Raw genomic sequence first — 22,911 nt, forward strand, 5'->3', positions numbered from 1 at the left:
ACTAAAACGGCTAAAAACCGGAAATGGATTGTATTTACATTTTTTGATTTGGCTCAAACATTGTGGGGTCCTTCCATATGACCAAATAAGCTATTTTGTGTCATTGGTTCACCCATACCAGTCTTCATACAATTTTGGCAGCTGTTCATACAAAAATGGTACGTACATATTCAAACAGCTGCAACTTTTGAGTGAATTTTCTGATCAATTTGGTGTCTTCGGCAAAGTTGTTGGTATTGTAGAGGACTATTAAGAAAAAAACAGGTACACAGAAAAAAATGCATATTTTTTAAATCAACCTTTTTACCACAAACACTCGATTTCCCAAAATACGTATTTTTTTTATTTTCGAGATTTTTTGATATGTTTTAGGGGACAAAAACTCGTAACTTTTGAGCCATAGAGAAACATGGTCAATAAAACTGCCGCCGAGTAATGATTTTTTGAAAAAACAGTGTTTTTTGGAAATAATCGAAATTTCATGCAAAAACAAATTTGACTTTATTTGTTTATGTAAAATTAAATTTACAATCGAAAGGTACTTTACAGATTTTTTGATAAAGGGCACGGTTTCCAAGTTAAAGCCACCGAAAGTTTGATTTAACCCTTTCAAGCCTGAATTTTGAAAAAAATATTTTTGAGTTAATTATGGGAAAATGATTCTTATGACCATACGAAAATTATAGGCTACTTTTGCAGTTTTTTGATTTTAAAAAATAGTGACCATGAGTGACCATGAGTGACCATTTCCGAAAACATACATTAATTACAATAGGATAGTTGCAGGATTGAGACAATTTTTGAATTATATGACAAAAAACTCCCTAAGTTGCAGTGCAACAATTTAAAAACAGGTATTTCGTACTTGCATGATACAAAATTTCAACAGAAATATTTTCTGCAAATCTCTGTCCACGACACCCAACACATAGCCCCAACAGAAACAGACGCTTGAAGACGCTGGTATCCACCCCCGCAAGCTCGAATTCCGTGTGCGTCGGTCGTCGTCGGAGATGAATGTGATGCAAAATTCAACAGCAATGCTATCAACAGCATCATAAGTGGTTTCCGGCGGCTTCCCGGGACTTCCACCCCGAGTGGTGGCGGAAAACGCAACGCTCATAAACAGCCAGAAGAAATCTAATTTTTCTCGTGTTTTCCCACTGCTCCTCCCGCCCAACGCTCCACCCCCGCTGCGGGGAAATGCGCGTGCCTTTCAGCTAGCTAGACCGTTGTTTGTTTCACGTGCCAGGGCGGCTCCGTTGCCACGTGTCACGGTAGGTGGGGGAGAAGGTCAGAGGAAAGATGGATGGTGGATTGTTTTTCTTTGGATTTTTCCCATTTCTCTGCGAATACTTTCGGAAAAGGGCCCGCGGGTTAGCGAAAAAAAACAAACACACACACAAATTTTGCCTCGTTATATGGTCCCCATGACTTCATGTGCAGAAAAGTTAACCTCCATCAAGGACTCTGCTAATGTATGTGTTATGTGAAACCAACCAAATTTCAGTTAGAGAAAATTAACATTGCTCGAATTTTTGGCACGGGAAGGCGAAGTGGTACTCAAAAACCAAAATATTCAAAAAAACATCTGCAATCTGTTTTTTGTTGCGTTGGGTTCATATAAGCCCAAGGAAGGTTCTTACGCTAACTTATTGACACTTTGGCCACTCTGGAACCGATTCCGGAGCATCGGCAAATTGTATGGAGAAAGTTACGGTAAAATCATATTTTGAACACAGGAGGTTGAATAAGCAAAAAATAAAAAAACGTCAACAAACGAAAAAATGGCTAAACGAAGTTTGTCGGGTAAGGCTTGTTTTTTTTTTTAATTTGATAAAAATCTAGATTTTGACAAATCCCACTCTATTCAACATTTTAAGCCGAACGGACTTTGGTCAGATTTGTTCTATCCGATCCGGTTTGGGCTTCCACAATTCCCTATAAAAAATATAAAGCTTGGGACAGTGCTTTACAAGTTATAAACAAAATGATTTTGAAAGATGATTTTAAGATAATCTGAGAAAAAATAGATTATTAACTCTTAGAAACTTGTGGGAAAATTGGCGTTTTGTAAGGAACGAACCTAGTTCTTCTCCTTGAAGAATATTTGTTTAAGAACAAATGGCAACAACAATAACAAAAAAAAAGAACAAATGGCATATCATTTGAAAATGACATAGATCCTTGCATTGATCAAATAACTCTACCGTTTCCAATTTATAGTCGATTTCGATTTTTTTTAAACCAAAAACCTCAAAATTGTTCGAAAATATCAAATTTCTAAAAAAAAATGATTCATTTCAAACAACCATGCGGGGCAATACGCACCGCAACATTGGGGCAAAATGAACTACAACATGGGACTAAATGCACCTGGTGAAAGCAGTTTTCACTAGTCACCACTAGATGACACCGCTGTTTTTACAAATGAGCTTCACAGCGGTACATTTTGCCCCGACGATGCTTTTTGCAGAAAATTTAATTAAAAATATTTACAAAATCAATAAATGCTTTTTATATTGTCCAAAAATCATAATGAAAATTCAATGAAAATTAGATGAAAACACATCATGAAAATGTTTTACAAATAACTTAAACTGATTTCATACTACGAAGCTCAAATTTTTCCAGCATGGTTTAGCAATAATAAGCTTCCAATTTCTATGATTTTTTCTTAGACAATTCTTCCCAATACCGAAAAAAGAGGGGGTGCATTTTGCCCCGAGGGGTGCATATTACCCCCTCTCCCGCTATATTTTACATATCGACGCTGTCGTGATATCATGTCGTTCTTACCTTTTTGGCGTTCCCAGACAAACGCGTTTTAATGTTTGACCTTGAATAAACAAAAACTAGAGCACGCAATGTAAACAATGACAAACACGTTTTGTTTGGTTAGAATGTTCAATGCATTGCCCCGAAGTTTGGTTGAATTTGGTTGCCGGAGTCCCGAGTTATAGGGAATTGAAAGTGTTTACGCTAGTAGAGCTCGTACCTGTGTCAAACGCGTTCTGACTTGAAATTCCTTTGGCCATTTGTCGCACTTACATCCATTTTCAGGCTGTGTCAAGAAAGCACGACAAGATTGAAACTTCTTTCATATATGAAAAATGACAAAAATGCACGTACTTTTTTCGGTTTTTTATTGAATATCTCAGAATTGATATCGAATTTTGAGGATCTGTGAAGGTCAAAAGATGAGGCATTGTGAGCTGCACAAAATTGCGTTCTTAACTCAATTTGGCCCAAAATTGACGTACGACAAGTTAGCACGACGGCGACGATACGTCAGACCTGTATCATCACATCACTTTAAAGATCATTTTGTTCCACTCTCATGCATCCGTGTTTTATTTTGGTCTGGCCCAGAGTCGAATGGCGGTGCATGGGAGACCAAAATCAGCCATGTGGATCCTTGCGGAATTTTGAACGCCTTCGCTGCTAAAGTTCAGGCGATTTTTGGTGAAAATGTAGCACCCATTTCAGACCAGTAACGCGATGGACACTGACCAGGTTAAGTACTTCAAGCATCAGGACGGCGAGTACGTCCCAGCTGCCAGGGACCTACTTGGGAGGCAAAAGTCGCCCAAGGATTGGTATGGAATTGTGTTCAAAGTAATGCGTGTAATAGTGTTGTTCATTCCAACGTTGCTCGGTGAGCTGTTCCGACTGTTCCTGGGAACGAGGCGCAAATCGATCCGGGGGCAGCTGGCATTAGTGACCGGCGGTGGTAATGGACTTGGACGGTCGCTGTGTCTGCGGTTGGCTAGGGAGGGTTGCCAGGTGGCCGTTGCCGATATTGATTTGATCGCAGCTCAGAGAACGGCCCAGGAGGTGCGCGATCTTGGAGTTCGAGCGGAACCGTTCCTGGTGGACGTTGGGGATCAAAAGTCTGTTGAACAGCTGAAGTCCGACGTGGAAGCCAAACTGGGACCCGTTGACATTCTGGTCAACAATGCCGGATTGCTCGCGATGCTTTCGCTGTCTGAGGGAACGCCCGAGGATGTCCAGCGGATCATTAACGTCAATCTAGCGTCGCACTTCTGGGTGAGTTATTCTAGAAGGGAACCGGTCTGGCGACACCTTTAGGTTCAACGCGTGTGTATTCTGGTGCAACAGGTTGTACAATGTGCTGACACGAGATGAATAATTAACGGGAAAGGAATTCGAGCCATATTAAGCGAAATAGCTGAATTTGATTGACACTGAAGAGAGTGTCGTGTTGTTGTGTAATTGTTGGATAGGGCATTGTGAATGAAGATTTGGTGACAGTTACTGTTTTTCCTAGTTAATTTTAAACAAATGAGAAATTTTTTAGGCAATTCTTCAAAGTGAGATTCTATTAATCGTTTCTGTGATTAGTTTAGATCAACCTCCGGGAGGTCGTGTGAACAGCTAATCAAATTCTTTGTTTTGGCACGATTATTAAACAAAGCAACGTTAGAACCAAGTCTAGAATTAACCTTCATGGATTAGCAGTCGATAATGACAGGATGATTTTGTAAGCAGTACACAGTTATTCATAAATAATTGCTTTTTTGTTGAATTGGCAAACTTTCTCTCTCGTTCTAGGCGATCCGTGCCTTCAAGAACGGCATGATGGAGCGTCGCCGTGGCCACATTGTGGCAGTATCGTCTACGTTCGGTAACGCTTGAGTAAACCCAACTCACGCCATACACTTTGCGTCTAATCTGCGTGTTACTCATAGGTATCGTAGCCTTTGGCCGCACCGTCTGCTACAGCGCCACCAAGTTCGGCGTTCGCGGGCTGATGGAGGCGCTCAACGAGGAGTTCTACATGAACGGGTACGGGAACGAGATCTTTGTTACCTGCGTCTACCCGGGCTTTGTGGCCACCCGGCAGGAGTTCCTAGACTATTTGCACCAGCTGGGGTGAGTTTTGCTTGGTAAAGTGAGCTGTTACCCCCCAGAAATCATTTTTTCTACTCCTCGCCAGATGTCGCGTCCCAATTCAAACGCCGGACGAGGTTGCTGATTTGGCGATCGATGGGGTGTTGAAGAACCGCTGCGAAGTGATCGCGTCCCCGCTGTACATGCAGCTAATGCTCAAGCTGTACTCGTAAGATCAAGTGGCTGATAATCACTATCATTAACGAGAACTGATTGATTAATCTTATTGCAGGTTAATGCCGAATGGCATCAATCGACTGGTGATGGACATCTTTGTAGATAACGTGCCACGTTTGGGCTATAGGAAATCTTTGCTAAACGGTGAATCGTAAAGTGGCAGTACCATGTTTTGGCATTTATTATCACTTTAACCTGAGTTGTAAATGTACTAAATAAGTTGTGACGTGAATATTTTTTGTAATTCTTAGATACAGTATCATAAATCACCCAATCAAGTTTAATATAGAATCAGGCGTTTAGTTGCAAAAAAAAAGTCTGGGCAACTTTTTTCGAGAGGATTATAAATTTACTGAAGCAATCTGATTCATTCAATCTGATAAGAATTGGCAATAAAGCAATCCTGAACCAGATGCACACAAACAAATATTGGGAAATGTTGAAACCTTTTTAGCCTTCCTCACAGACTATAAAATCACTCGAACTTCATAATTGGGCCTCGTAGACCCACCTCAGAATCAAATTATGAGCAATTGTCTGTGAGGTTAGATGTTGATCAAATCTTCCGATTAACAATAATTTGAATGAATGAATTTACACCTTCAAAATTTTTCAACAAAACAGATCAGTGCATATTTGCACAACGTTTTGCCTTAATACGCCAGAGCCGGTAATGCTTACAAGGTGCAATACAAAGGTAGAAGCTCCCAGCTAGTTAGTTAGCTCAAAGTAAACAAAGATAATTGACCCCGTAAAGTCGACGGGCCGAGCTAATGTGTGCCGGATCAGTTGGGGCTCGCTGATTGAGCTGCGAAAAGCTGTGCCGCGCGGTTCCGGCCAAGATGTTCAATCCCAGATAAGCGTGATCATGGGTGTTTTGCGGTAACGTGACGGAACGTGCTACAGTTTTACTTGCGGGTGACATGACTGTAACGTAAATAGCTTTCGGCTTATGTAATTGAATTTCGTAGGTGAGTTCTTTGGTTTCTCCGTTTTACTCTTCTAGATTTTACTATCAATTCAAAATTTGAAGTATGTGAAAAATGTATTTACACCCCTTGGGCACTATGCACATTTTGTGATGAAACATGCAAACAATTTAAAGTTTGACACAAACCTAGTACAAAGTTTTGTTCGGAAACTCTTGCCGAACATTTTGCTACAAAAAGCTCCCAAGCTTTTTTATGATTCCCATGAAAAGTTCTATAACAAATACTATTACAAAAATCAAAAAGAAGGTGCAAAAAAATTGGGTCATTAGAGACTAAAAATAGCGTATATGATAAAATTTCTTAGTTGCGGCCAATAGTATTATATTTATTTGGCATACTTGTACATAGAAAAAAAAATCATGGTAATATTACATCTGGGAAGGGGTACATCTTTTATGTCAGAAAAAAGGTGTAATTTTACCTATGGAAATGTGTAATTTTACAACTTTTCTGGTGTAATGTCACTTTTTCAGTCGAAAATGTGGTAAAATTATATCATAAAAGATGTGATATTCAACTTTCCAAAATTACAGCTTCCAAATTTACATTGTTTTTTACTGTGTAAGGATTGGTAATCAATAATAATCTGGGTGCAGAATAGTTGTTCGTAAAGCGGCCTCAATTTAGAACTGTCAAAGTGGAACCAATTTACTGTTCGCAAAATGATACCAAGAAGTGGAAAGTATTGTAATCGATCTATAATTTATTTTGTCGCTGGTGTCGAGCTTTTGCGGTATTCGACGTAAACAAATCTTAAAAAGAGGGTAGAAATCGAGAATGGGTAAATTCGTCGCTAGCATTTCAATAAGCGCTATGTCTTAAGCAAAACCTACGTTTATGACGTTTTTTGAAATATTAGCGACGAATTTTCAATGAATGGCACATGCCAAATAATATTGAATAATCTTACTCCAACATTATTATTGCGCTTTAAAGATACATAATCTCGGAACTTCGATTCGGTTGTTCTTCTGATTCCCAAAATTCCACCCACTTCTGACGCAATATTTCGTCACGTGGAAATCAAGAAAGGCCTCTTTTAGCCGCCCATCGATTAGTCTACGAACAAAAAAAGTACGAAGCCCTTAATTTTTCAACGAAAATTTTAACATGAACAGATTTTTAAAAAATCAAAACAAGTCATTTCCGCAGCAAAAAATATGTCACGATTGAGCTTGAACATAGCCTTCCACTTTGTTTATGTTTACAGCTGTAGTGCAGATGTATAAGGGAGGAGCAGTGGGGAGCATTCTAAAATCACGTTACGCATTCTGTCTTTTCAGCACCCAGATAATAATGTACTTGAAAACATTGTTAAAAATTTAACGTTCTGGATTGCTCATAACTCTCTATACGATGTAGTTAAGTTAATCAATAAAATAATTTCTGGATTCTTTGCTTTGCTTGACACAGACAATATTTTGTTATTATATACAGCAATTCCCCACGAAAACAGCATGATATGGAAAAAAATGTCTCCGAATGGGGCTCAAAGTTTTTCTGGGGGTTCCTTGGCTGAAATTATATTAGACCCGTATTTTTTTGATTGGCTATTAGGGTAAGCTACGCCGTGTTAGGGTGGTCCGAAAAATGGCCGTTTTCGTCGATTTTTGCAAAAATCACCTTTTTCAAAAATCATAACTCCGCCCCATTTTAACCGATTTTAGCTGTCTTGAAGTTGACGTTGCGTCTTTCAATTACGAAAAATTTGGTAGTCGATTTTTTGCCGTTTTCTTCATTTTCCCGTGCATCGAAAAATCCGGTTTTTATTTTCAAAAAAAAATCGTATCTTGGAATATTGACCTTTTTAAATGTTAGGCTAGATATTTGAAACATTTAACTATTTTACCATAAAAGCTTATCTAATACCCCTTCGTTTGCACTCAAGACAGCTAAAATTGGTTGAAATGGTGCGGAGTTATGATTCTTTCAAAAAGACCGTTTTTGCGAAAATAGAAAAAAATGGCAATTTTTCGACCACCCTAACACGGTGTAGGTCACCCTAATGAATTTTGAGCCCGACCGGAGAGCTTTTTTTCGAATCATGCTGTTTTCGTGGGGAATTGCTGTATAATGAAATGGATTTTGTTATTAAGTATGTGAAGAAAGTAATATTTTGACACCAATAAACTCATTTTCGAGGCAAGAATCTATCATTGTACTGAATGAAAAAATCTTAGGCGATCTCTCAATTGAATGAGACATAGCTATGAAATTTACTTCATTAACATGTGATTTCCAAAAGTGGTGGTGATAATTTTAATTCATTTATCCATTTCCGAAAAAAATGTCAAAATGAAAAGGTGATTTAATAAAATCTAAAAAATATTCATCAACCAAAAGTTAAGAAAAGTCCCAACACAATAATTTACATTCAGAAGATAATAAGATGACATAATGCGTTTAGTGTTAACAAGCGTGTCTTACACAAATAATTTCTCCAATCACTAATGGTCACGCTCATTCACCATTAGGTAAGCTTTAACAAGATATTAAACACATTAGAAGAAATGTGTTGTCATTTCGAATCGACCGACCTCCACCTTTGCCATAGAGTTCAACTTACTTAGTTTTCCACTTTTTGTTCGAATCCGGTAGCTAACTTTTGTGATTGGAGGAAGCTAGAACGTGCCCAGAACCTGCTCAGTCCTAAATCTCACCCGTTCAAAGTGGACATTCTCCGTCGTACATGCGCGTGCGTCGCCACTGGCTTTGTAAGACGTTAGACGCAGATTATATTTGAAGGTACGGTTAAGCCGTTGCAGCTCTCATCGACTCAGTTGCGCTCAAACCGCGCACAGTGCCGGGTCATTCGGTTGTCGACAAAGTGGTGTGTTCTAAGTGTGTTCAGTAGCATTCGTGCGATGGCGTTCCAAGATCAGTACTTTAAGCATAAGGACGGTCAGTACGAACCGGCCCTTGCGAGTGATCGGCCCAAGAAGCGGAAATCGACTCCGTTCAGCTATGAACGGTTCGAGAAGCAAGTGAAGTTCGTGCTGGTTGAAGTCGTACCAAAACTGGTCAAGTTCCTAGCGATGTGCACGCAGTTTTACGTGGTGAACTTTGTGCGCCTGTTTCTACCCGCCCAGCAGAAGTCCATCCGGGGCCAGGTGGTTCTGGTGACGGGTGGTGCGAACGGACTCGGGAAGGCTCTCTGTGAACGGTTCGCCAAGGAGGGTTGCTCCGTGGCGGTCGCGGACATTGACCTGATCAGTGCTCAGAAAACGGCCAAGGAACTGCAGCAGCAAGGTGTCAAGGCCAATGCATTCAAGGTGGACGTTGCGGACCACAAATCGGTGGCACAGCTCAGACAGGACATCGAGCAATCTCTGGGACCCGTTGACGTGCTGGTCAACAATGCTGGCCTGTTGGCCATGCTTTCCCTCTCGGAGGGAACCCCCGAGGACGTGCAGCGGATATTGGGCGTCAATTTGGTGTCCCACTTTTGGGTAGGTATTGTTGCAAGCTTGAACTTGAAACAGTTATGCACAATGGGCAAACCGGAGAACCGGAAAACTGGAGTCGGAAATAATTTTCATTTTGTTTGAACTTTTTGAATTTATAACGTTTAGATCACGTTAATCTTAAAGTGAAAAGGTGATTTTATAACAATTTTAGCCAAGTAAAAAATCAGAAATGCTGGCGATCCTTTAACTTTAATATCACCCATAGTGCCGTGGTGTGACCATTAAACATCTGGTGCCGTTGATCGATTAGCAAACGAATCTAATTACCCTCGTGGCTTCTCGTGTGCATGTACGATGGGTGGCTCCAGCTCAGCGGAGACGCAAACCGGCGTAATTGACTTCGGAAGGTCAAGCCGGGCAGTGTTGCATTAATGCAAACAAATTTGTGGTCGAACGACGCCACGGTGGCGCTTGGCATACAAAGTCGATGACACCGATCCGCAAACGACCAGTGCAGTGTAAACTTAATAACTTAATTAGAATTTTCCTTTTTCGGAAAAAACACTTAAATTGTAAAATCAACGAATGTTCACGCACCTCATTTGAATCCGTTTCAAATGTGCGTTTGCGGTTGAGTTGGCAGTTATCGCGATTACAGAAGAACAGTTTTGCAAAGTGGACGACTTTTTTGTTGCGCTGTGCAGTGTCCAGTGAAACATTAACCTTGACAGTATGTTCGCATAGGCACCAGGCAGGGTATCGGAAAAAAATGTTGTTATTGCGAAAATAGTCAATCAGTTTTTAAGGCTGGTGGAGCCGGTTGGAAAATTATGTTTTCGATAAACCACCAGTCGTGGTCCGTACCATGAGATGGGGTGACTGTGAACAAAAGATAGTTTTTAATTTAGTAGTTTTCAAAAAAAGATGTTTATAGACTAGGACGTAACAAAAATGAAATTTTGGCGGGCAATCAGTGGCTGGTTCCGGTGGGCGTACTGAGCCCAAATCTCAAATATGAGCTTGATTGGACGTACCAGGAGCTGGCGCTCCGCCCTTCAATTTTAAAAGAATTGAAGGGCGACTAGACCCGTAAAAAAACATTTTTTTCAAAAATGTGCATGTTTTGGTATAAATAACATTGGAGTTTTGAGCATTTATTTTCAAAAATTGGCCCCAGCAAATTCAAAAGGAGTCTCGGGCTTCGCAAGGTGCGACGCATATCTTTTTTGCAGGGGCCGATTTTTTGAAAAAAAAAAAAATACCAAATTTTGAAGGCCTGTACTGAGCTCTAAGATGCACAAAACTTAAATGCAATATATACCAAAATATGCGCAAAGATCTGCCCTACACGCGGGTGATGTTTGTGGTTAAAGTATTGGTGGCCAAAGTGGCTCAAAAATAGACATTTTTGAAAAAAATATACAATATAAAAATTAAAATTACAAGCCTAGGTTTCAACATTTGAATGAAAAAAGTGTTTTAAAATGCATTTTACAGGCGTACAGTTGCTTTCCAATCATTAGTATTGAAAATATCTATTATTGACGGAAATTTTTTTTTTCGCAAAAAAAAAAACATATCGTGGGACTGTACATTGGTAATTCATGAAAATTTAAAATGTTTTCAAAGGAGTTCAAACATGCTAAATATGATTTTAAACGTGGGAAAATGCATTTTAACTGGTTTTCAGTTGATTAAACTTTAATTTTCATTAAATTTTTGAAGTTTTTCGAAAAAAAAAATTTTGCCCCCTGAATATTCAGGCCAACTTTGAAGAATGGGGGGGGGAGGGCGACATTAACTTTGAAAAATATTTGCAACGGCCTAACCTAAAAAAGATGAAACAAATATTTTCTGACAGAACATCCATTCGAATATAATAGTAATTTCACACTAGAAACTGAGTAAAATTACATCAGTGACGTAAGACTTTCGATATATTCTATGTAATGTCAAGTGCACCTTCAAATTATCAACACGCTGTCTGTATCACTTTTTTCACTATGTTGAATGTTCTCGATATATCAAATGGAGTACCGAATTTAAGTAGTAGAAATTACACTTATTCAAAAAAAATAATTATCACACAGTTAAAAAAGTTTAAGCCACGATTGAAATTTAATTGATTGATTATTACCTCTTTTCGAGGTGAAGTTAACTCAATTTATGCGGAAAATGTGAACTGACACATACATTTTGTTTAACAAATTGAAAAAACTGTAAAATTACACATTAAGCCTCACTTCAACTTTGTCAACGTACCCCGATCTAACATTACTATGCTTTTTTGATGATCTTTTGAAACCCATACATCTAGGTTTTCTATAAAACCCACGTTTTTAAATACCTAGGCAAAAACGTTGTTATGGTTTCGTTTGAGCAATCTGCTAAAAATGTATGGACTTTCGTAAATTTTTGTTCTCGTGGAACAAACTTACTTTATGCGCAGGTATTTAAAAACGTGGGTTTTATAGAAAGCCTTAATGTATGGGTATCAAAAGATCGGAAATTTTTTGCCCTTTCCGATGCCGCATAGGTTAACTTGTGAATTGTGGATCGGTTCGGATGCCGGCGGATTTTTCGACGACGTAATTCCGGGTTGGAACAAAATTCCAACGAAAAATCTATTCTAGCGATACAAATGTTTATTTATTTAGGAATTCTATGGTAATATACAGCAATTCCATTAGAAAAGAGCCTAAACCGAAAAAAAATCTCCGATCGGGCTCAACATTTTTCTGGGGGTTCCTTGGCCAAAATAATTAGACCCGTATTTTTTGTTTGGCCATTAGGGTGACCTACATCGTGCTAGGGTGGTTCGAAAATCAAAATCAAAATTTTCGTAATTGAAAGACGCAACTTTTGGTACCCAGACATATATAGGTCATCGCTGAAATTTTAAAGTTATCGCAGTTTTAGTGAGAAAAGTTGTTTTTTTGCCGATTTCGTCATTTCCCTGTTTTTGCGCGTGGCGCGTCGAAAAACTTAGTTTTTATTTTCAAAATATCATATCTCGGAAACGCACGATTCGACATCGCCAATTTTTTGATATGTTTTGTGAAATTTTCCGAGAAATCAGATAAAAATATTTTCAGATATAGGCTCTTTGGTCCAGACACGGTCAAAACGCCATTTTAAGTTTTCATACGACTTTTTCAATAGTTAAGCTAGATTTTTGAAACTTTTTACTATTTTCCCAAAAAGCCAAACTCATCACCTTTCCTTTGCGTCTAAGACAGCTAAAATCGGATGAAATGACGTGGAGATATGATTTTTATAAAAAAGTGGTTTTTGCGAAAAATGACGAAAATTGCCATTTTTTGAACCACCCTAGCACGATGTAGGTCACCCTAATTGCCAAACAAAAAAATACGGGTCTAATTATTTTGGCCAAGGAACCCCCAGAAAAATTTTGAGCCCGATCGGAGATTTTTTTTTCGGTTTAGGCTCTTTTCAAATAGAATTGCTGTATATCGACATTTAGTTAAAAAGAAAGTTTGCAAAATTAAAATTGGATAAGTTTTATATAGAATTTCCTGAGTTCTATAAACTTTTATACTTAGTATTTAGTGAACTTTATATTCAATCCAAATTATTTTTAAATCAGTCAAGGATACCTATTTGGAGTTGGGAGACTGGATTTATGGTGATTTCTCAACAAATATCTTTATTTATGTTAATTTTCGAAAGGCGAAAAAAAATTTTTGCACCTTTTTTGATTTCTGTAATAGTATTTGTTATATAACTTTTTAGAGAAATCAGCTTTTCATGAGCTTTTTGAAGCAAAATGTTCGGCATGAGTTTCTGAACAAAACGTAGTACTAGGTTTCTGCCAAACTTTAAATTGTTTACATGCATCACAAAATGTGCTTAGTGCCCAAGGGGTGAAAATACTTTTTTTACATACTGTATGTCCAAAAACATTTATTACGGATTCATAATAAATATCATATGATATCATGAAAAATACATCAAGACCATCGTGATCGGGTCAACTTGTCGCCTGCTAAATGACAAAAACGATGAAAAATCTTTGTTTTTATTTAAATTGCAGCAACCTTAAAAAAAAGTTAAAAAATAAAACTTTTGAGGACGAAAAAGCAACTCGGAAATTTATAGGTCCACTACCTTTTTTAGTTCACTACTATTTTTGATTGATTTTATTTTTAATTATTTGTTCTTTTTGCCTTCCTCACCTCAATGAGGAAAGGCTTTAAAATCACACTAAAAATGAACTTCTTAATTTGACCTCATAGACCCACCTTCACGTATACCTATCGACTCAGAATCAAATTCTGAACGAATGTCTGTGCGTATGTCTGTATGTGAGTCCGTGCACCGAAAAATATGCACACGATTATCTCCGGCCTGGACGAACCGATTTAGACCGTTTTGGTCTCATTCGATCCGTCTTGGGTTCCCACAAGACCCTAGTTAATATTATGATGTTTAGAAAAGTACTTCAAAAGTTATGCTAAAAAAACGATTTCAGATAAACTTCGTAAGATTGTAAAAAGGGTGGCTTTTGAAAGAAAACCCGTCATCCCAAGTAACATTTTTTTCCAGGAGTTCTACAAGAGTTCTTCAAGATAGCTACAGCATAGCAGTTTGGACCGCGGTAGGATAAAACTCTCTTCAAGTACTCTTCCAAACTCCTGAAGAAGTTTTGAAGAGAATTTTATCCTACCGCGGTCCAAACTGCTATGCTGTAGCTATCTTGAAGAGCTCTTGTAAAACTCCTGGAAAAAAAATGTTACTTGGGATGCTATATATTGTTAGAAAGGCATTTGAAAGACCTTTCCCACGAGCCCAAAAGATTTAAGATCCAACAACCCTATCAAAAGTTAGTTATACACTTTTTTGAGGCTGTGTAGTGTATTTACTTTATGATTGCGAGGAAGGCACCAACCACCAAAAGGTGGATTAAGTAACGTTTTTATTATTGGATTTGATAAAAGCACTTCTTTGACATTTGCCCAATTTAATTTATACGAGGAATATTTTTGGCTAGGTGTTTATTTTAATGTTTCAAGCCATAATCTATTTTCCCTTTTCAATCCAATTCCTAACCATTCATTTGAAACGCGGCAGGCTACAACTACAATCAAAATGCTTCTTACGATATGTCTACACCCATTAAATTTTCACAGACAATCCGAGAATTCAAGGCTGGCATGGTTAAACGTCGTCGTGGTCATATTGTCGCTATCAGCTCAGTGCTAGGTTGGTTCAACTCAGAGGTTGCTCACCGGAAGCCCCGACTAATTTCTAACCTCATCTTCGTAATCCAGGTGTCCTACCGTCGGCCCGCACCATCTGCTACTGCTCCACCAAGTTTGGCGTGCGCGGCCTGATGGCGGCACTCAACGAGGAACTCTACATGGACGGGCTGGAGAAGGACATCCACACGAGCTGCGTCTTTCCAGCCGGCATCATCACCCGGAAGCAGTTTGTGGACTTTATGACGCACGACCTGGGGCTCCAGATCCCGTGGCACACTCCCGAGTACGTGGCCAATGTGATCGTGGAAGGGGTTTTGGAGAACAAAACCGAGATCGTCCCCAGCACGGCACCGGTCAGATTCCTTATACGGTACTACGAGTAGGTTTATTTCTGAATTTTAAAAAGAGTTTTGCCAAACTAAACTTTTTATTTCTGTTTTCAGCATGTTGCCCCGAGCGATGCTCCGTATAGGTGGAGAAGCACTGTTTGGAAAACTTCCTGCCCTAACTCCTAAAGTTCAGTAGCGACCTCCCAACTTGGGGAAACATTTTTGTGCGCCGAAGACGCACCCTAACCGTTCCTATAGAAGAAAGCTCAAAGCTAAATTACATACAGTTATAACGGCATCGGCACGTGCGTTCAGTACAATAGAGTAGGAATAGTTAATAATACTGTTGGTTGATTGAACCGTGTGTGTTTGTCTCTACTTAGAATAAACTAAACAGTTCAAAGTCCCTTTCCCCTAGTCGGCATCTAAGTACACAATTTTGCTGGAGGTATGTAAATTGTCCATTTTAAGTAGCCACATTGCGTGATGGTGAATAGCATTCTGAGAGTTGAGAGAGAAAACAATTCAAGCTTCAGGGGATAGAATAGAATTAGTTCATTAGTATGTGATTTATTTAACGTGGGGGGATCGAAGTAAACTGTGCGTGCGACAGGACGCGTTTTTTTTCCTCTGTCATTTTTGGTCCCTAAATTTCGTTTAAAAAGAGTGAAATTTGTATAATTTTGGAGACTTTGCTGTCCTTTTCGGCGAAGTGTCAACTATGGGAGCTGAGGCAATTACGAAGTGGCCATCAATGAAACGTTCCTGTTGTTCCTGCCCCGTGTACCAGAAATGTCCTTACTGAACCAACGCCATTCAAGTACTGCTGGATGTGGACGAGAATTTGCTTCAATATTTTGATTGAGTGTGCTTAGTGATGGCCATCGTCCGGAAACTTCTAAGGTCAAGCCGGTAGCTGTCGTTCGTGTGGTGCAAGATTTCGGCTACCTGATCTCAAGTTCCATCAAGTTTGATCAAGTCCTAAATTATGGATTACTAATTTGGTGAGACCTTTCCTATTTGAATAACAACATATTCCTTCATCTACTCCAACATTCTCACATTTCACTTAAGTCAACCTACGCCAACCTTATTATATACGTGGTAGGGTGTTCCCTTAGTCGTTCGCTGTGAGTTGTGGATTGCCTGCTTCTCTAATGAAGGTTCGACTGAGGGGGCATGCTTATTAATTTCTCGTCGCTCCATACCCTCAGTGACGTGATGGGAGCAAGGGCGTCTATGCAAAGTGTCCCTACACCCGCTACAAATTTCCGGCGCTTGGGGTGGGAAGAGGGAAACCATTTTATTTTATGCGCCGGTATTTGTAGCATAAAAATTCGTGCAAAAAAACTTATGCACGTGGGTGTACAGATTACGGAGTAAAAGATGATCGAATTGTTCACCTAGCGCTCACATGTGTTCCAGGACCAAGTTGCCTGCGGGTATGGGGATCATACATACATACATACATAGTATGTGATTTATTTAACGTCGATGACACACGTTCCGGAGGAGCCAGATGAATTAGCTACTTTAATACCATGCTCAACGATATCAAACCAGAATGGTAGTTGATGGTGTAATTGACTACAATGTGTATAATTTGTAGACTTTAAGATATAAAATGTACACGAAAGCTGTAGGGTTTCCATTGGAGACAGCTTTAAGCAGAGGGTGAAAGTGTGCAATAATAGATTTTAATAAATATTTTATTGAACGTAATGAGTGTTGCATCTTTTATATAAAATACCCTCGGGGCCTAGAAGACCTTTAAAATTTACAACTTACGGACTCCATTTTCACTTTAGAACCACATTCTTGTTTCAATTTGCTTGAAGTCAACAAGTGTTATGCTTGATTGTGATCCAAAACAGTGACGCAAATGCTGGAATGATTCAGCATTTTTTTCGCAATCCGTCCAAAAACAACTTTTTACGAACACTTTTTAAGACCGAGGGGGAATTTTGTGCGCGAAAGTGATACATTATTGAAACTTCTTTTATCCCGATTTGTCGAAACCAGTTCTAAAAATTTGGCAAACAAGCACAAGAATCTGAGGGGAATGAGAAATAAGGCAATTGCTGATTAATACACAATAGTTTTAGACTCGACCCTCTCCCTCTCTATTTCAAAAGAAAAATTTGAAAGTAATCCAACGATTTTTTCACTCACTTTATTCTGGAAAAGATGTTGAAAAATCCTAACAAAAATATCAAAATGGTATGTTCTCCTTAAAAACACAAACATATTTTTTTATCGTAGTTTTTAAAAGTGGTCTAAACGTAAAAATTATCAATTTTACATATTCATTATGATATGATTCTCTGGCTGTCGATCTTCTCGATATCAATATTGCTTCTGAATCAGCTGTCAATAAATTTGTCAGTCCCTTTAAATAGATTACTTTGATTTTTCGTTCTCTAATTTGATAACTCCCGCTCTCGACGGTCCTTTCAATATTGACAACGAGAGAGTCCACTGTATGATCTTAATTAAGTCTGCCATACTCCACCAATACAAAGGTGCGAGTACGAATCCCATCCGAAATCCTCGCAAAAAATAAGTTATAAGCGTTAACCCGTTTGTAAGTTACCAATTATGAGACTGTTCATTAGACTGGCTCATGGTGATTGAGCAATTCTCTACGGAACTTTTTAAATTTTATTTTTTTGTATATTTTAATTCGGCTGAAACTTATGTTTAATTTAGTTTCGTTTTTTCGTTTCGGGTTGTTTGGGAGAGCCTTAGAAAATATCAATTTTGCTGTTTATAAATCTTTGCATGGTAATATCTCAGCAACTAAAGGTCGTATCAACAAAGTTTAGAAAAGCAAAATATAGAGAATTTTCTCAGCTCTTCAATTATTTTTTTTACAAAAGTGGGCAAACATGCGCTCTCGTTAAAAAAATGAAAAACTGCGGCTATTTAAAAAAAAAGTTACCAAAAAATTGCTATAACTTGATAAAGGTGTACTTTATGAAAATTTTAATAAAGTACTTTTTGATTGCAAATTCAATTTTACATCGAATAATGGATTTGACAAATTTTTGCGACTTATGTTTTGATATAAATAAAATCAGTAATGATTCAAAAAAATCATAACACAAACAACGATTGTTTACAAATTCTGGAAATTTCTACAAAGTTGGCATTTGATGGCCCATAAAACAATCCAGAAAATAAAAAAGTTAAAAATAATGTTTTTTTTTTACAAATCAAGTTTTAGTGACAAAAAGTATAATTAAAAATTTAAATTTTTTAACCGTATATCATTATTTTTTCAGTGTAGTCTTTATCCATACCTACAACTATGCCGAAGAAACCAAATTGATCAAAACATTCCATCAAAAGATACAGATTTTTTAAATTTTCATGTATAATTTTTGTATGGACAGTTGCCAAATTTGTATGGAAAATTATATGGACAAACTAATGATGCAAAATGCCTTCTTTGGACATACCGAAGGCACCATAAAAGTTTCTGCTGGATTACAAAATAAGTAAGTATTTCTTTCCCGTGAAGAGTATCGGGGCCGGCATTTACAAAGCGGATTTAGTGACAGCAGGCTTTCCTTTTGACGGGTGTGACAACGGTTTGCTATGATATCGGTTTTTCTATGCGCACCATTTCTCGTCACGAAAAAAACCCGACACAGCTCGGTAGCTTGATCGGTGCATCGAACCCAAAGTTTGGTGTGACGGCGGTGTGGATCGGGATTGCCTCAAAAGACCGAAACTCAAAAGGCAGAATCTTGGAAGGCCGAAATTCAAAAGGCAGAATTATGTCTTTTACTCAGAAGGCAAAACGTCTCAAAAGGCCGAATGTCTCGAAAGGCAGAATGATTATGGAATTCAGAATTTTGTTCATATTTTCACGATTTTCATTGATTATGATGTTCAAAGATACAGTAAACTAACAAACTGTGTTCTTTTTTGTAATTTTAAGCGAAATAAGTACATAATGAGTACATTCTGTTTATCTTTACCGATCATATTGTTACCATGCATACAAATGAGTAGAATTAAATGAGTTTAAGCATTTCAAAAGTGTTTCAATCTTGTACTTTAATGAATTCAAATTATAAAAACTATTTTTGCGCCAAATAAATAGAAACATTATAAATTTAGTTAGTAGCAATGCTAGAAAGTTATGCCTTCTTTATTTATAAACCATTTTTTGTTACATAACTATGGTTTATAAAAATAATAATAGCAAACCGCGCCCGAAAAGGCGGAAACGCATTACAAACGAAGTTTGGAATGCGTTTCCGCCTTTTCGGGCGCGGTTTGCCTTATGAGATTCGGCCTTTTGAGCATTCGGCCTTTTGGGATTCGGCCTTATGAGAATTCTGCCTTTCGAGTAATTCGGCCTTTTGAATTTCTGCCTTTCGAGATTCGGCCTTTTGAGATTCTGCCTTTCGTAGGAGACCCGTGTGGATCGGGTACACAAAACTGACTTGGTTTCTGCGCCTACCACACGGGAGAAGTTTAGAACTCTTGATGCCTAGCAAGCCAGCTAGAATCAACACTTCCTAATGGTGTGGTTGTCAAAGGCACTGCATTAGTATTTTGAAGGTTCTTGGTTCGAATCTCGATAGTTATTATTTTATTTTTTTGAATGTTTTTATTTATTCAGATTAATTCTTTAGGAATAGAATTTAGTAGTGTCATGAAATATAAACTCTAACTTCTAGTGCATATAATCCTGAAATAGGCATTTTCTGCCTGCATAATACAGAACGTTTTCTCTATTCCACTACAAAAATCCATTCAATTTTTTAACCCTTTGCGTCGCAGGTTCGAAGAAGTATTTTTTTAATGTATGTAATCACTAATTTTGATAATAAAAATTGAAAAAAAAACCTCAAAAATATTTATGTCAGGATTGAACCAGGAACCTCGTGATTAAAAGACGGAGATCACAACCGCCAGGCCACCCCGAAGATGTGAATGATGGCTAACAAACCTCAATCAAAACAATGTCGCCTCCGGTTTACTTGGATCAACCATTCTGTTGAGTTGCATCTTGGTATACAGTTGGGTGCACCGGTGGTGTACCAAGGTGCTTTCGGTACAGTTGCTATGGTGTGACAATAAACAGCTCGGTTTGGGTTCTAGAGTGACACGAATACCGCACCACGGCGCACCCGATCTTGGTGTTCAGTGAAGCCTGAGTGACAGTTTATTAATCAACTTAATTAACATATTAAGGTTAATGTTAACATTCCATAGCTTTTCTTCCTAAGGTGTCGTGATAAGGTCCAGTTTGTGACGATACTACCTTTCCTTTACTAAGCAATCAAATCCAGAAGGGACAAGATCACCAGTTGTGTTGGTCCGAGCCGGGATTTGAACCCCGATCTACCGCTTACGAGGTGGAAGCGTTACCACTGGGCTACGCGGCTCGGTCCAAAAAATGCAAAAACTAAATTGAAAAAATAAAGAACGATATCTTTGAGAAATTCTGAGGTGATCTATACTTATTTGAATATTATAACGCACAATTTTCTGGGCCTGGGAAAGGCCTAGAACTAATATTGCACTTTAAAAGATTTCACCTCTGGATTCGAACTCTTGTTAACAGGATTATGAATCTAATTAACTTACATTCGATTCAGGTAAAAGTAAAATTACTTATAATTTTGTTGAAATTAGAGGAGCAATTGTTGAAAAATCTTTTAGCAACAATTTATCATTATAGGAGCAATCTATTTTTAATGCATTAACACAATTTTCAAATATTTTAATAACACACATTTTGTTTTGTTTTTCTGGTTTAGTAGATTTTTATAAATTTGTATCAATAAGATGCTTTTTATACAAAATAATGTTGCGATAATGTTAAAAATACATGAAATAAAAAAAAAACTCTAATTGATCATTGTATTCTTCAGTTTTACATATTGTAATATTGTAATTTTTTTAAGCAAACATTTTTTCACATTTGGTCCGTTTCACATTAAGGGGTTACATATACAGATACGTTTTCAACTATTATCAACATAAACTTCAAAACATTTGGATGCATCATTGCCAAGATATAGCTATTTAAAGTGTGCTATGTGTGTGACGAAAGCCTATTTCCAAAAAATAATATTTTTTGATCAAAAGTCAATGATTTTTTTTCTTAAAGCATAATTTCTAAATCGGGCTTAAATATGCACACAGGGGGTCTAGCTCATTTCCCTGAATGACATTTCCCCGAATGTCATTTCCCCGAAAATCATTTCCCCTAATTGGCCACATCCCCGAATACCACTTCCCCTAATCAGCCACATCCCCGAACGCCATTTCCCCGAATATCATTTCCCCTAATCGGCTATATCCCCTAATGCCATTTCCCCTAATCGGTCATTTCCCCGAATGCCATTTCCCCGATGTGACACTTACGCTAATTGCCGTTTATTTAAATTTAAATTTTCCTGAATTTTCATATTCCCTAATCTTTATTTTCGCTAAAGCCTTTTTCCATGACTAACAGTTATTTTCTCTCTCAATTTTACCGAACAAACAGCATTTTCGGGTATTCTGTTGATTAAATGATGTCAATTGGGTAGTAAAGCCCTTTGTCAATTTTTTTTGAACAACGGTAAGAAACACGATTAAAAACCATTTCTGATGACGTTTTTTTATTTATGCAAAAAAAAGTTATTAACAAGACAACATTTTTCGATGGATCAACTATGGTCCCCTTGGAACGAGCTGTCAAGTAGGAGCTTTTCTGCCAAGAAGGGCCGGGAAGTGAATTTTTAAAAATTGAATTAAAAATCCATGTTAAATCCTTTGCGGTCGTTAAAAGGGTCATTGTACTTTAAAAATAAGCTTTATCATTGTGAACACTAATATCAGCTTAATTTTAGGACCCAATTACAGTCCAGACTCGATTATCCGAAGCCTCGATTATCCGAAGTTTCGATTATCTGAAGTTCGATTATCCGAAGTGAAATTTTTCCGAGGTCTTCGGATAATCGAGTTGTTGTGTGTTCAAGAACCCAAAAATCGAACAAATAGGTTCAGGCTGGTACAAATTTTATTTAAAGTTTTTGTTGATTATACTTTTTGCCAAAACCAAAACTAGCAATGTGATTAAAATGATCAGTGTGAACGGGGTTCTGTACTACGAAAATCACACGGTATGTTTTCTGAATCATAAAAAATAACAAAACTTCTATTGCATTATTATTATCATGTCTATAAGTAAAATGTATTTGGTTTGAGAATATATAACAAAAAGTCTGTAACAATATTCATTGTATTTGAATGAATAGTACCAAACCTTTCAACACTCTTTCCCCCCTAAAATGCTACGTCTGTTCTGAGTGAATCCAAAAAGAAAGTTGATCATTCAAGGCCAATACGAACCTTTCAAGAAATATTATATGTGGTTTGATGTGATAAAAATTGCATAATTTTTTTCTAATAAAATGCTATGCGCGCGCTCCGGAGCACCGGTCATTTCCGCTTGACCGCGTTCGGGGAAATGGCATTCAGGGAAATGACTATTCAGGGATATGACTAATCGGGTAAGTGGCATTCGGGATTGTGGCCTATTCGGGAAAATGACTTTCGGGGATGTGGACGATTAGGGGAAATGGGAAATTCGGGTAAATGGAATTCGGGGAAATGACTATTAGGGGAAGTGTCTTTTCGGGGAAGTGGCATTCGGGGAAATGTCCCTTCGGTAATATGGGTTTCGGGGAAATGTCATAGATTCGGTCCATCCTTGGGTCCATCCAATCTTGAGTTATCGTATCACTCGTAAATCAATTCGGTGTTTCGAGCAAACGATTAGAAAGTTTGGCAGGTCGCTTTTAGCATGACAAAATTTCAAGCTTAAATTGTCTTTAACTCACTTTAATCATGAAATATT

At 37.9% G+C, this 22,911-nt stretch overlaps 2 protein-coding genes across 2 annotated transcripts; both read left to right on the forward strand.

Annotated features, from left to right (window-relative positions):
• Positions 1-3,369: 3,369 nt before the first annotated feature.
• Positions 3,370-5,409, forward strand: LOC120428826 (uncharacterized oxidoreductase YoxD-like). The gene is made up of 5 exons (XM_039593933.2): positions 3,370-4,050; positions 4,576-4,648; positions 4,713-4,896; positions 4,961-5,083; positions 5,147-5,409. Exons 1-5 carry the CDS (start codon positions 3,502-3,504, stop codon positions 5,244-5,246), a joined length of 1,029 nt encoding a protein of 342 aa, XP_039449867.1. The 5' UTR covers positions 3,370-3,501; the 3' UTR covers positions 5,247-5,409.
• A 1,451-nt stretch (positions 5,410-6,860) lies between these two features.
• Positions 6,861-15,651, forward strand: LOC120428824 (estradiol 17-beta-dehydrogenase 11-like). Its single transcript, XM_039593931.2, has 5 exons — positions 6,861-6,864; positions 8,829-9,532; positions 14,641-14,713; positions 14,782-15,091; positions 15,156-15,651. Exons 1-5 carry the CDS (start codon positions 6,861-6,863, stop codon positions 15,235-15,237), a joined length of 1,173 nt encoding a protein of 390 aa, XP_039449865.1. The 3' UTR covers positions 15,238-15,651.
• Positions 15,652-22,911: the final 7,260 nt, after the last annotated feature.

The sequence above is a fragment of the Culex pipiens genome, chromosome 3, assembly GCF_016801865.2.
Source record: "Culex pipiens pallens isolate TS chromosome 3, TS_CPP_V2, whole genome shotgun sequence".
Taxonomy (NCBI): domain Eukaryota; kingdom Metazoa; phylum Arthropoda; class Insecta; order Diptera; family Culicidae; genus Culex; species Culex pipiens.

Coding starts and splice junctions, on each gene's coding strand:
- LOC120428826 (XM_039593933.2), top strand. CDS start 3,502: ATGGACACTGACCAGGTTAAGTACTTCAAGCATCAGGACGGCGAGTAC. Junction 4,649..4,712: donor GGCAGTATCGTCTACGTTCG/GTAACGCTTGAG, acceptor TGTTACTCATAG/GTATCGTAGCCTTTGGCCGC. Junction 5,084..5,146: donor CTAATGCTCAAGCTGTACTC/GTAAGATCAAGT, acceptor ATCTTATTGCAG/GTTAATGCCGAATGGCATCA.
- LOC120428824 (XM_039593931.2), top strand. Junction 9,533..14,640: donor ATTTGGTGTCCCACTTTTGG/GTAGGTATTGTT, acceptor AAATTTTCACAG/ACAATCCGAGAATTCAAGGC. Junction 15,092..15,155: donor TTCCTTATACGGTACTACGA/GTAGGTTTATTT, acceptor TTCTGTTTTCAG/CATGTTGCCCCGAGCGATGC.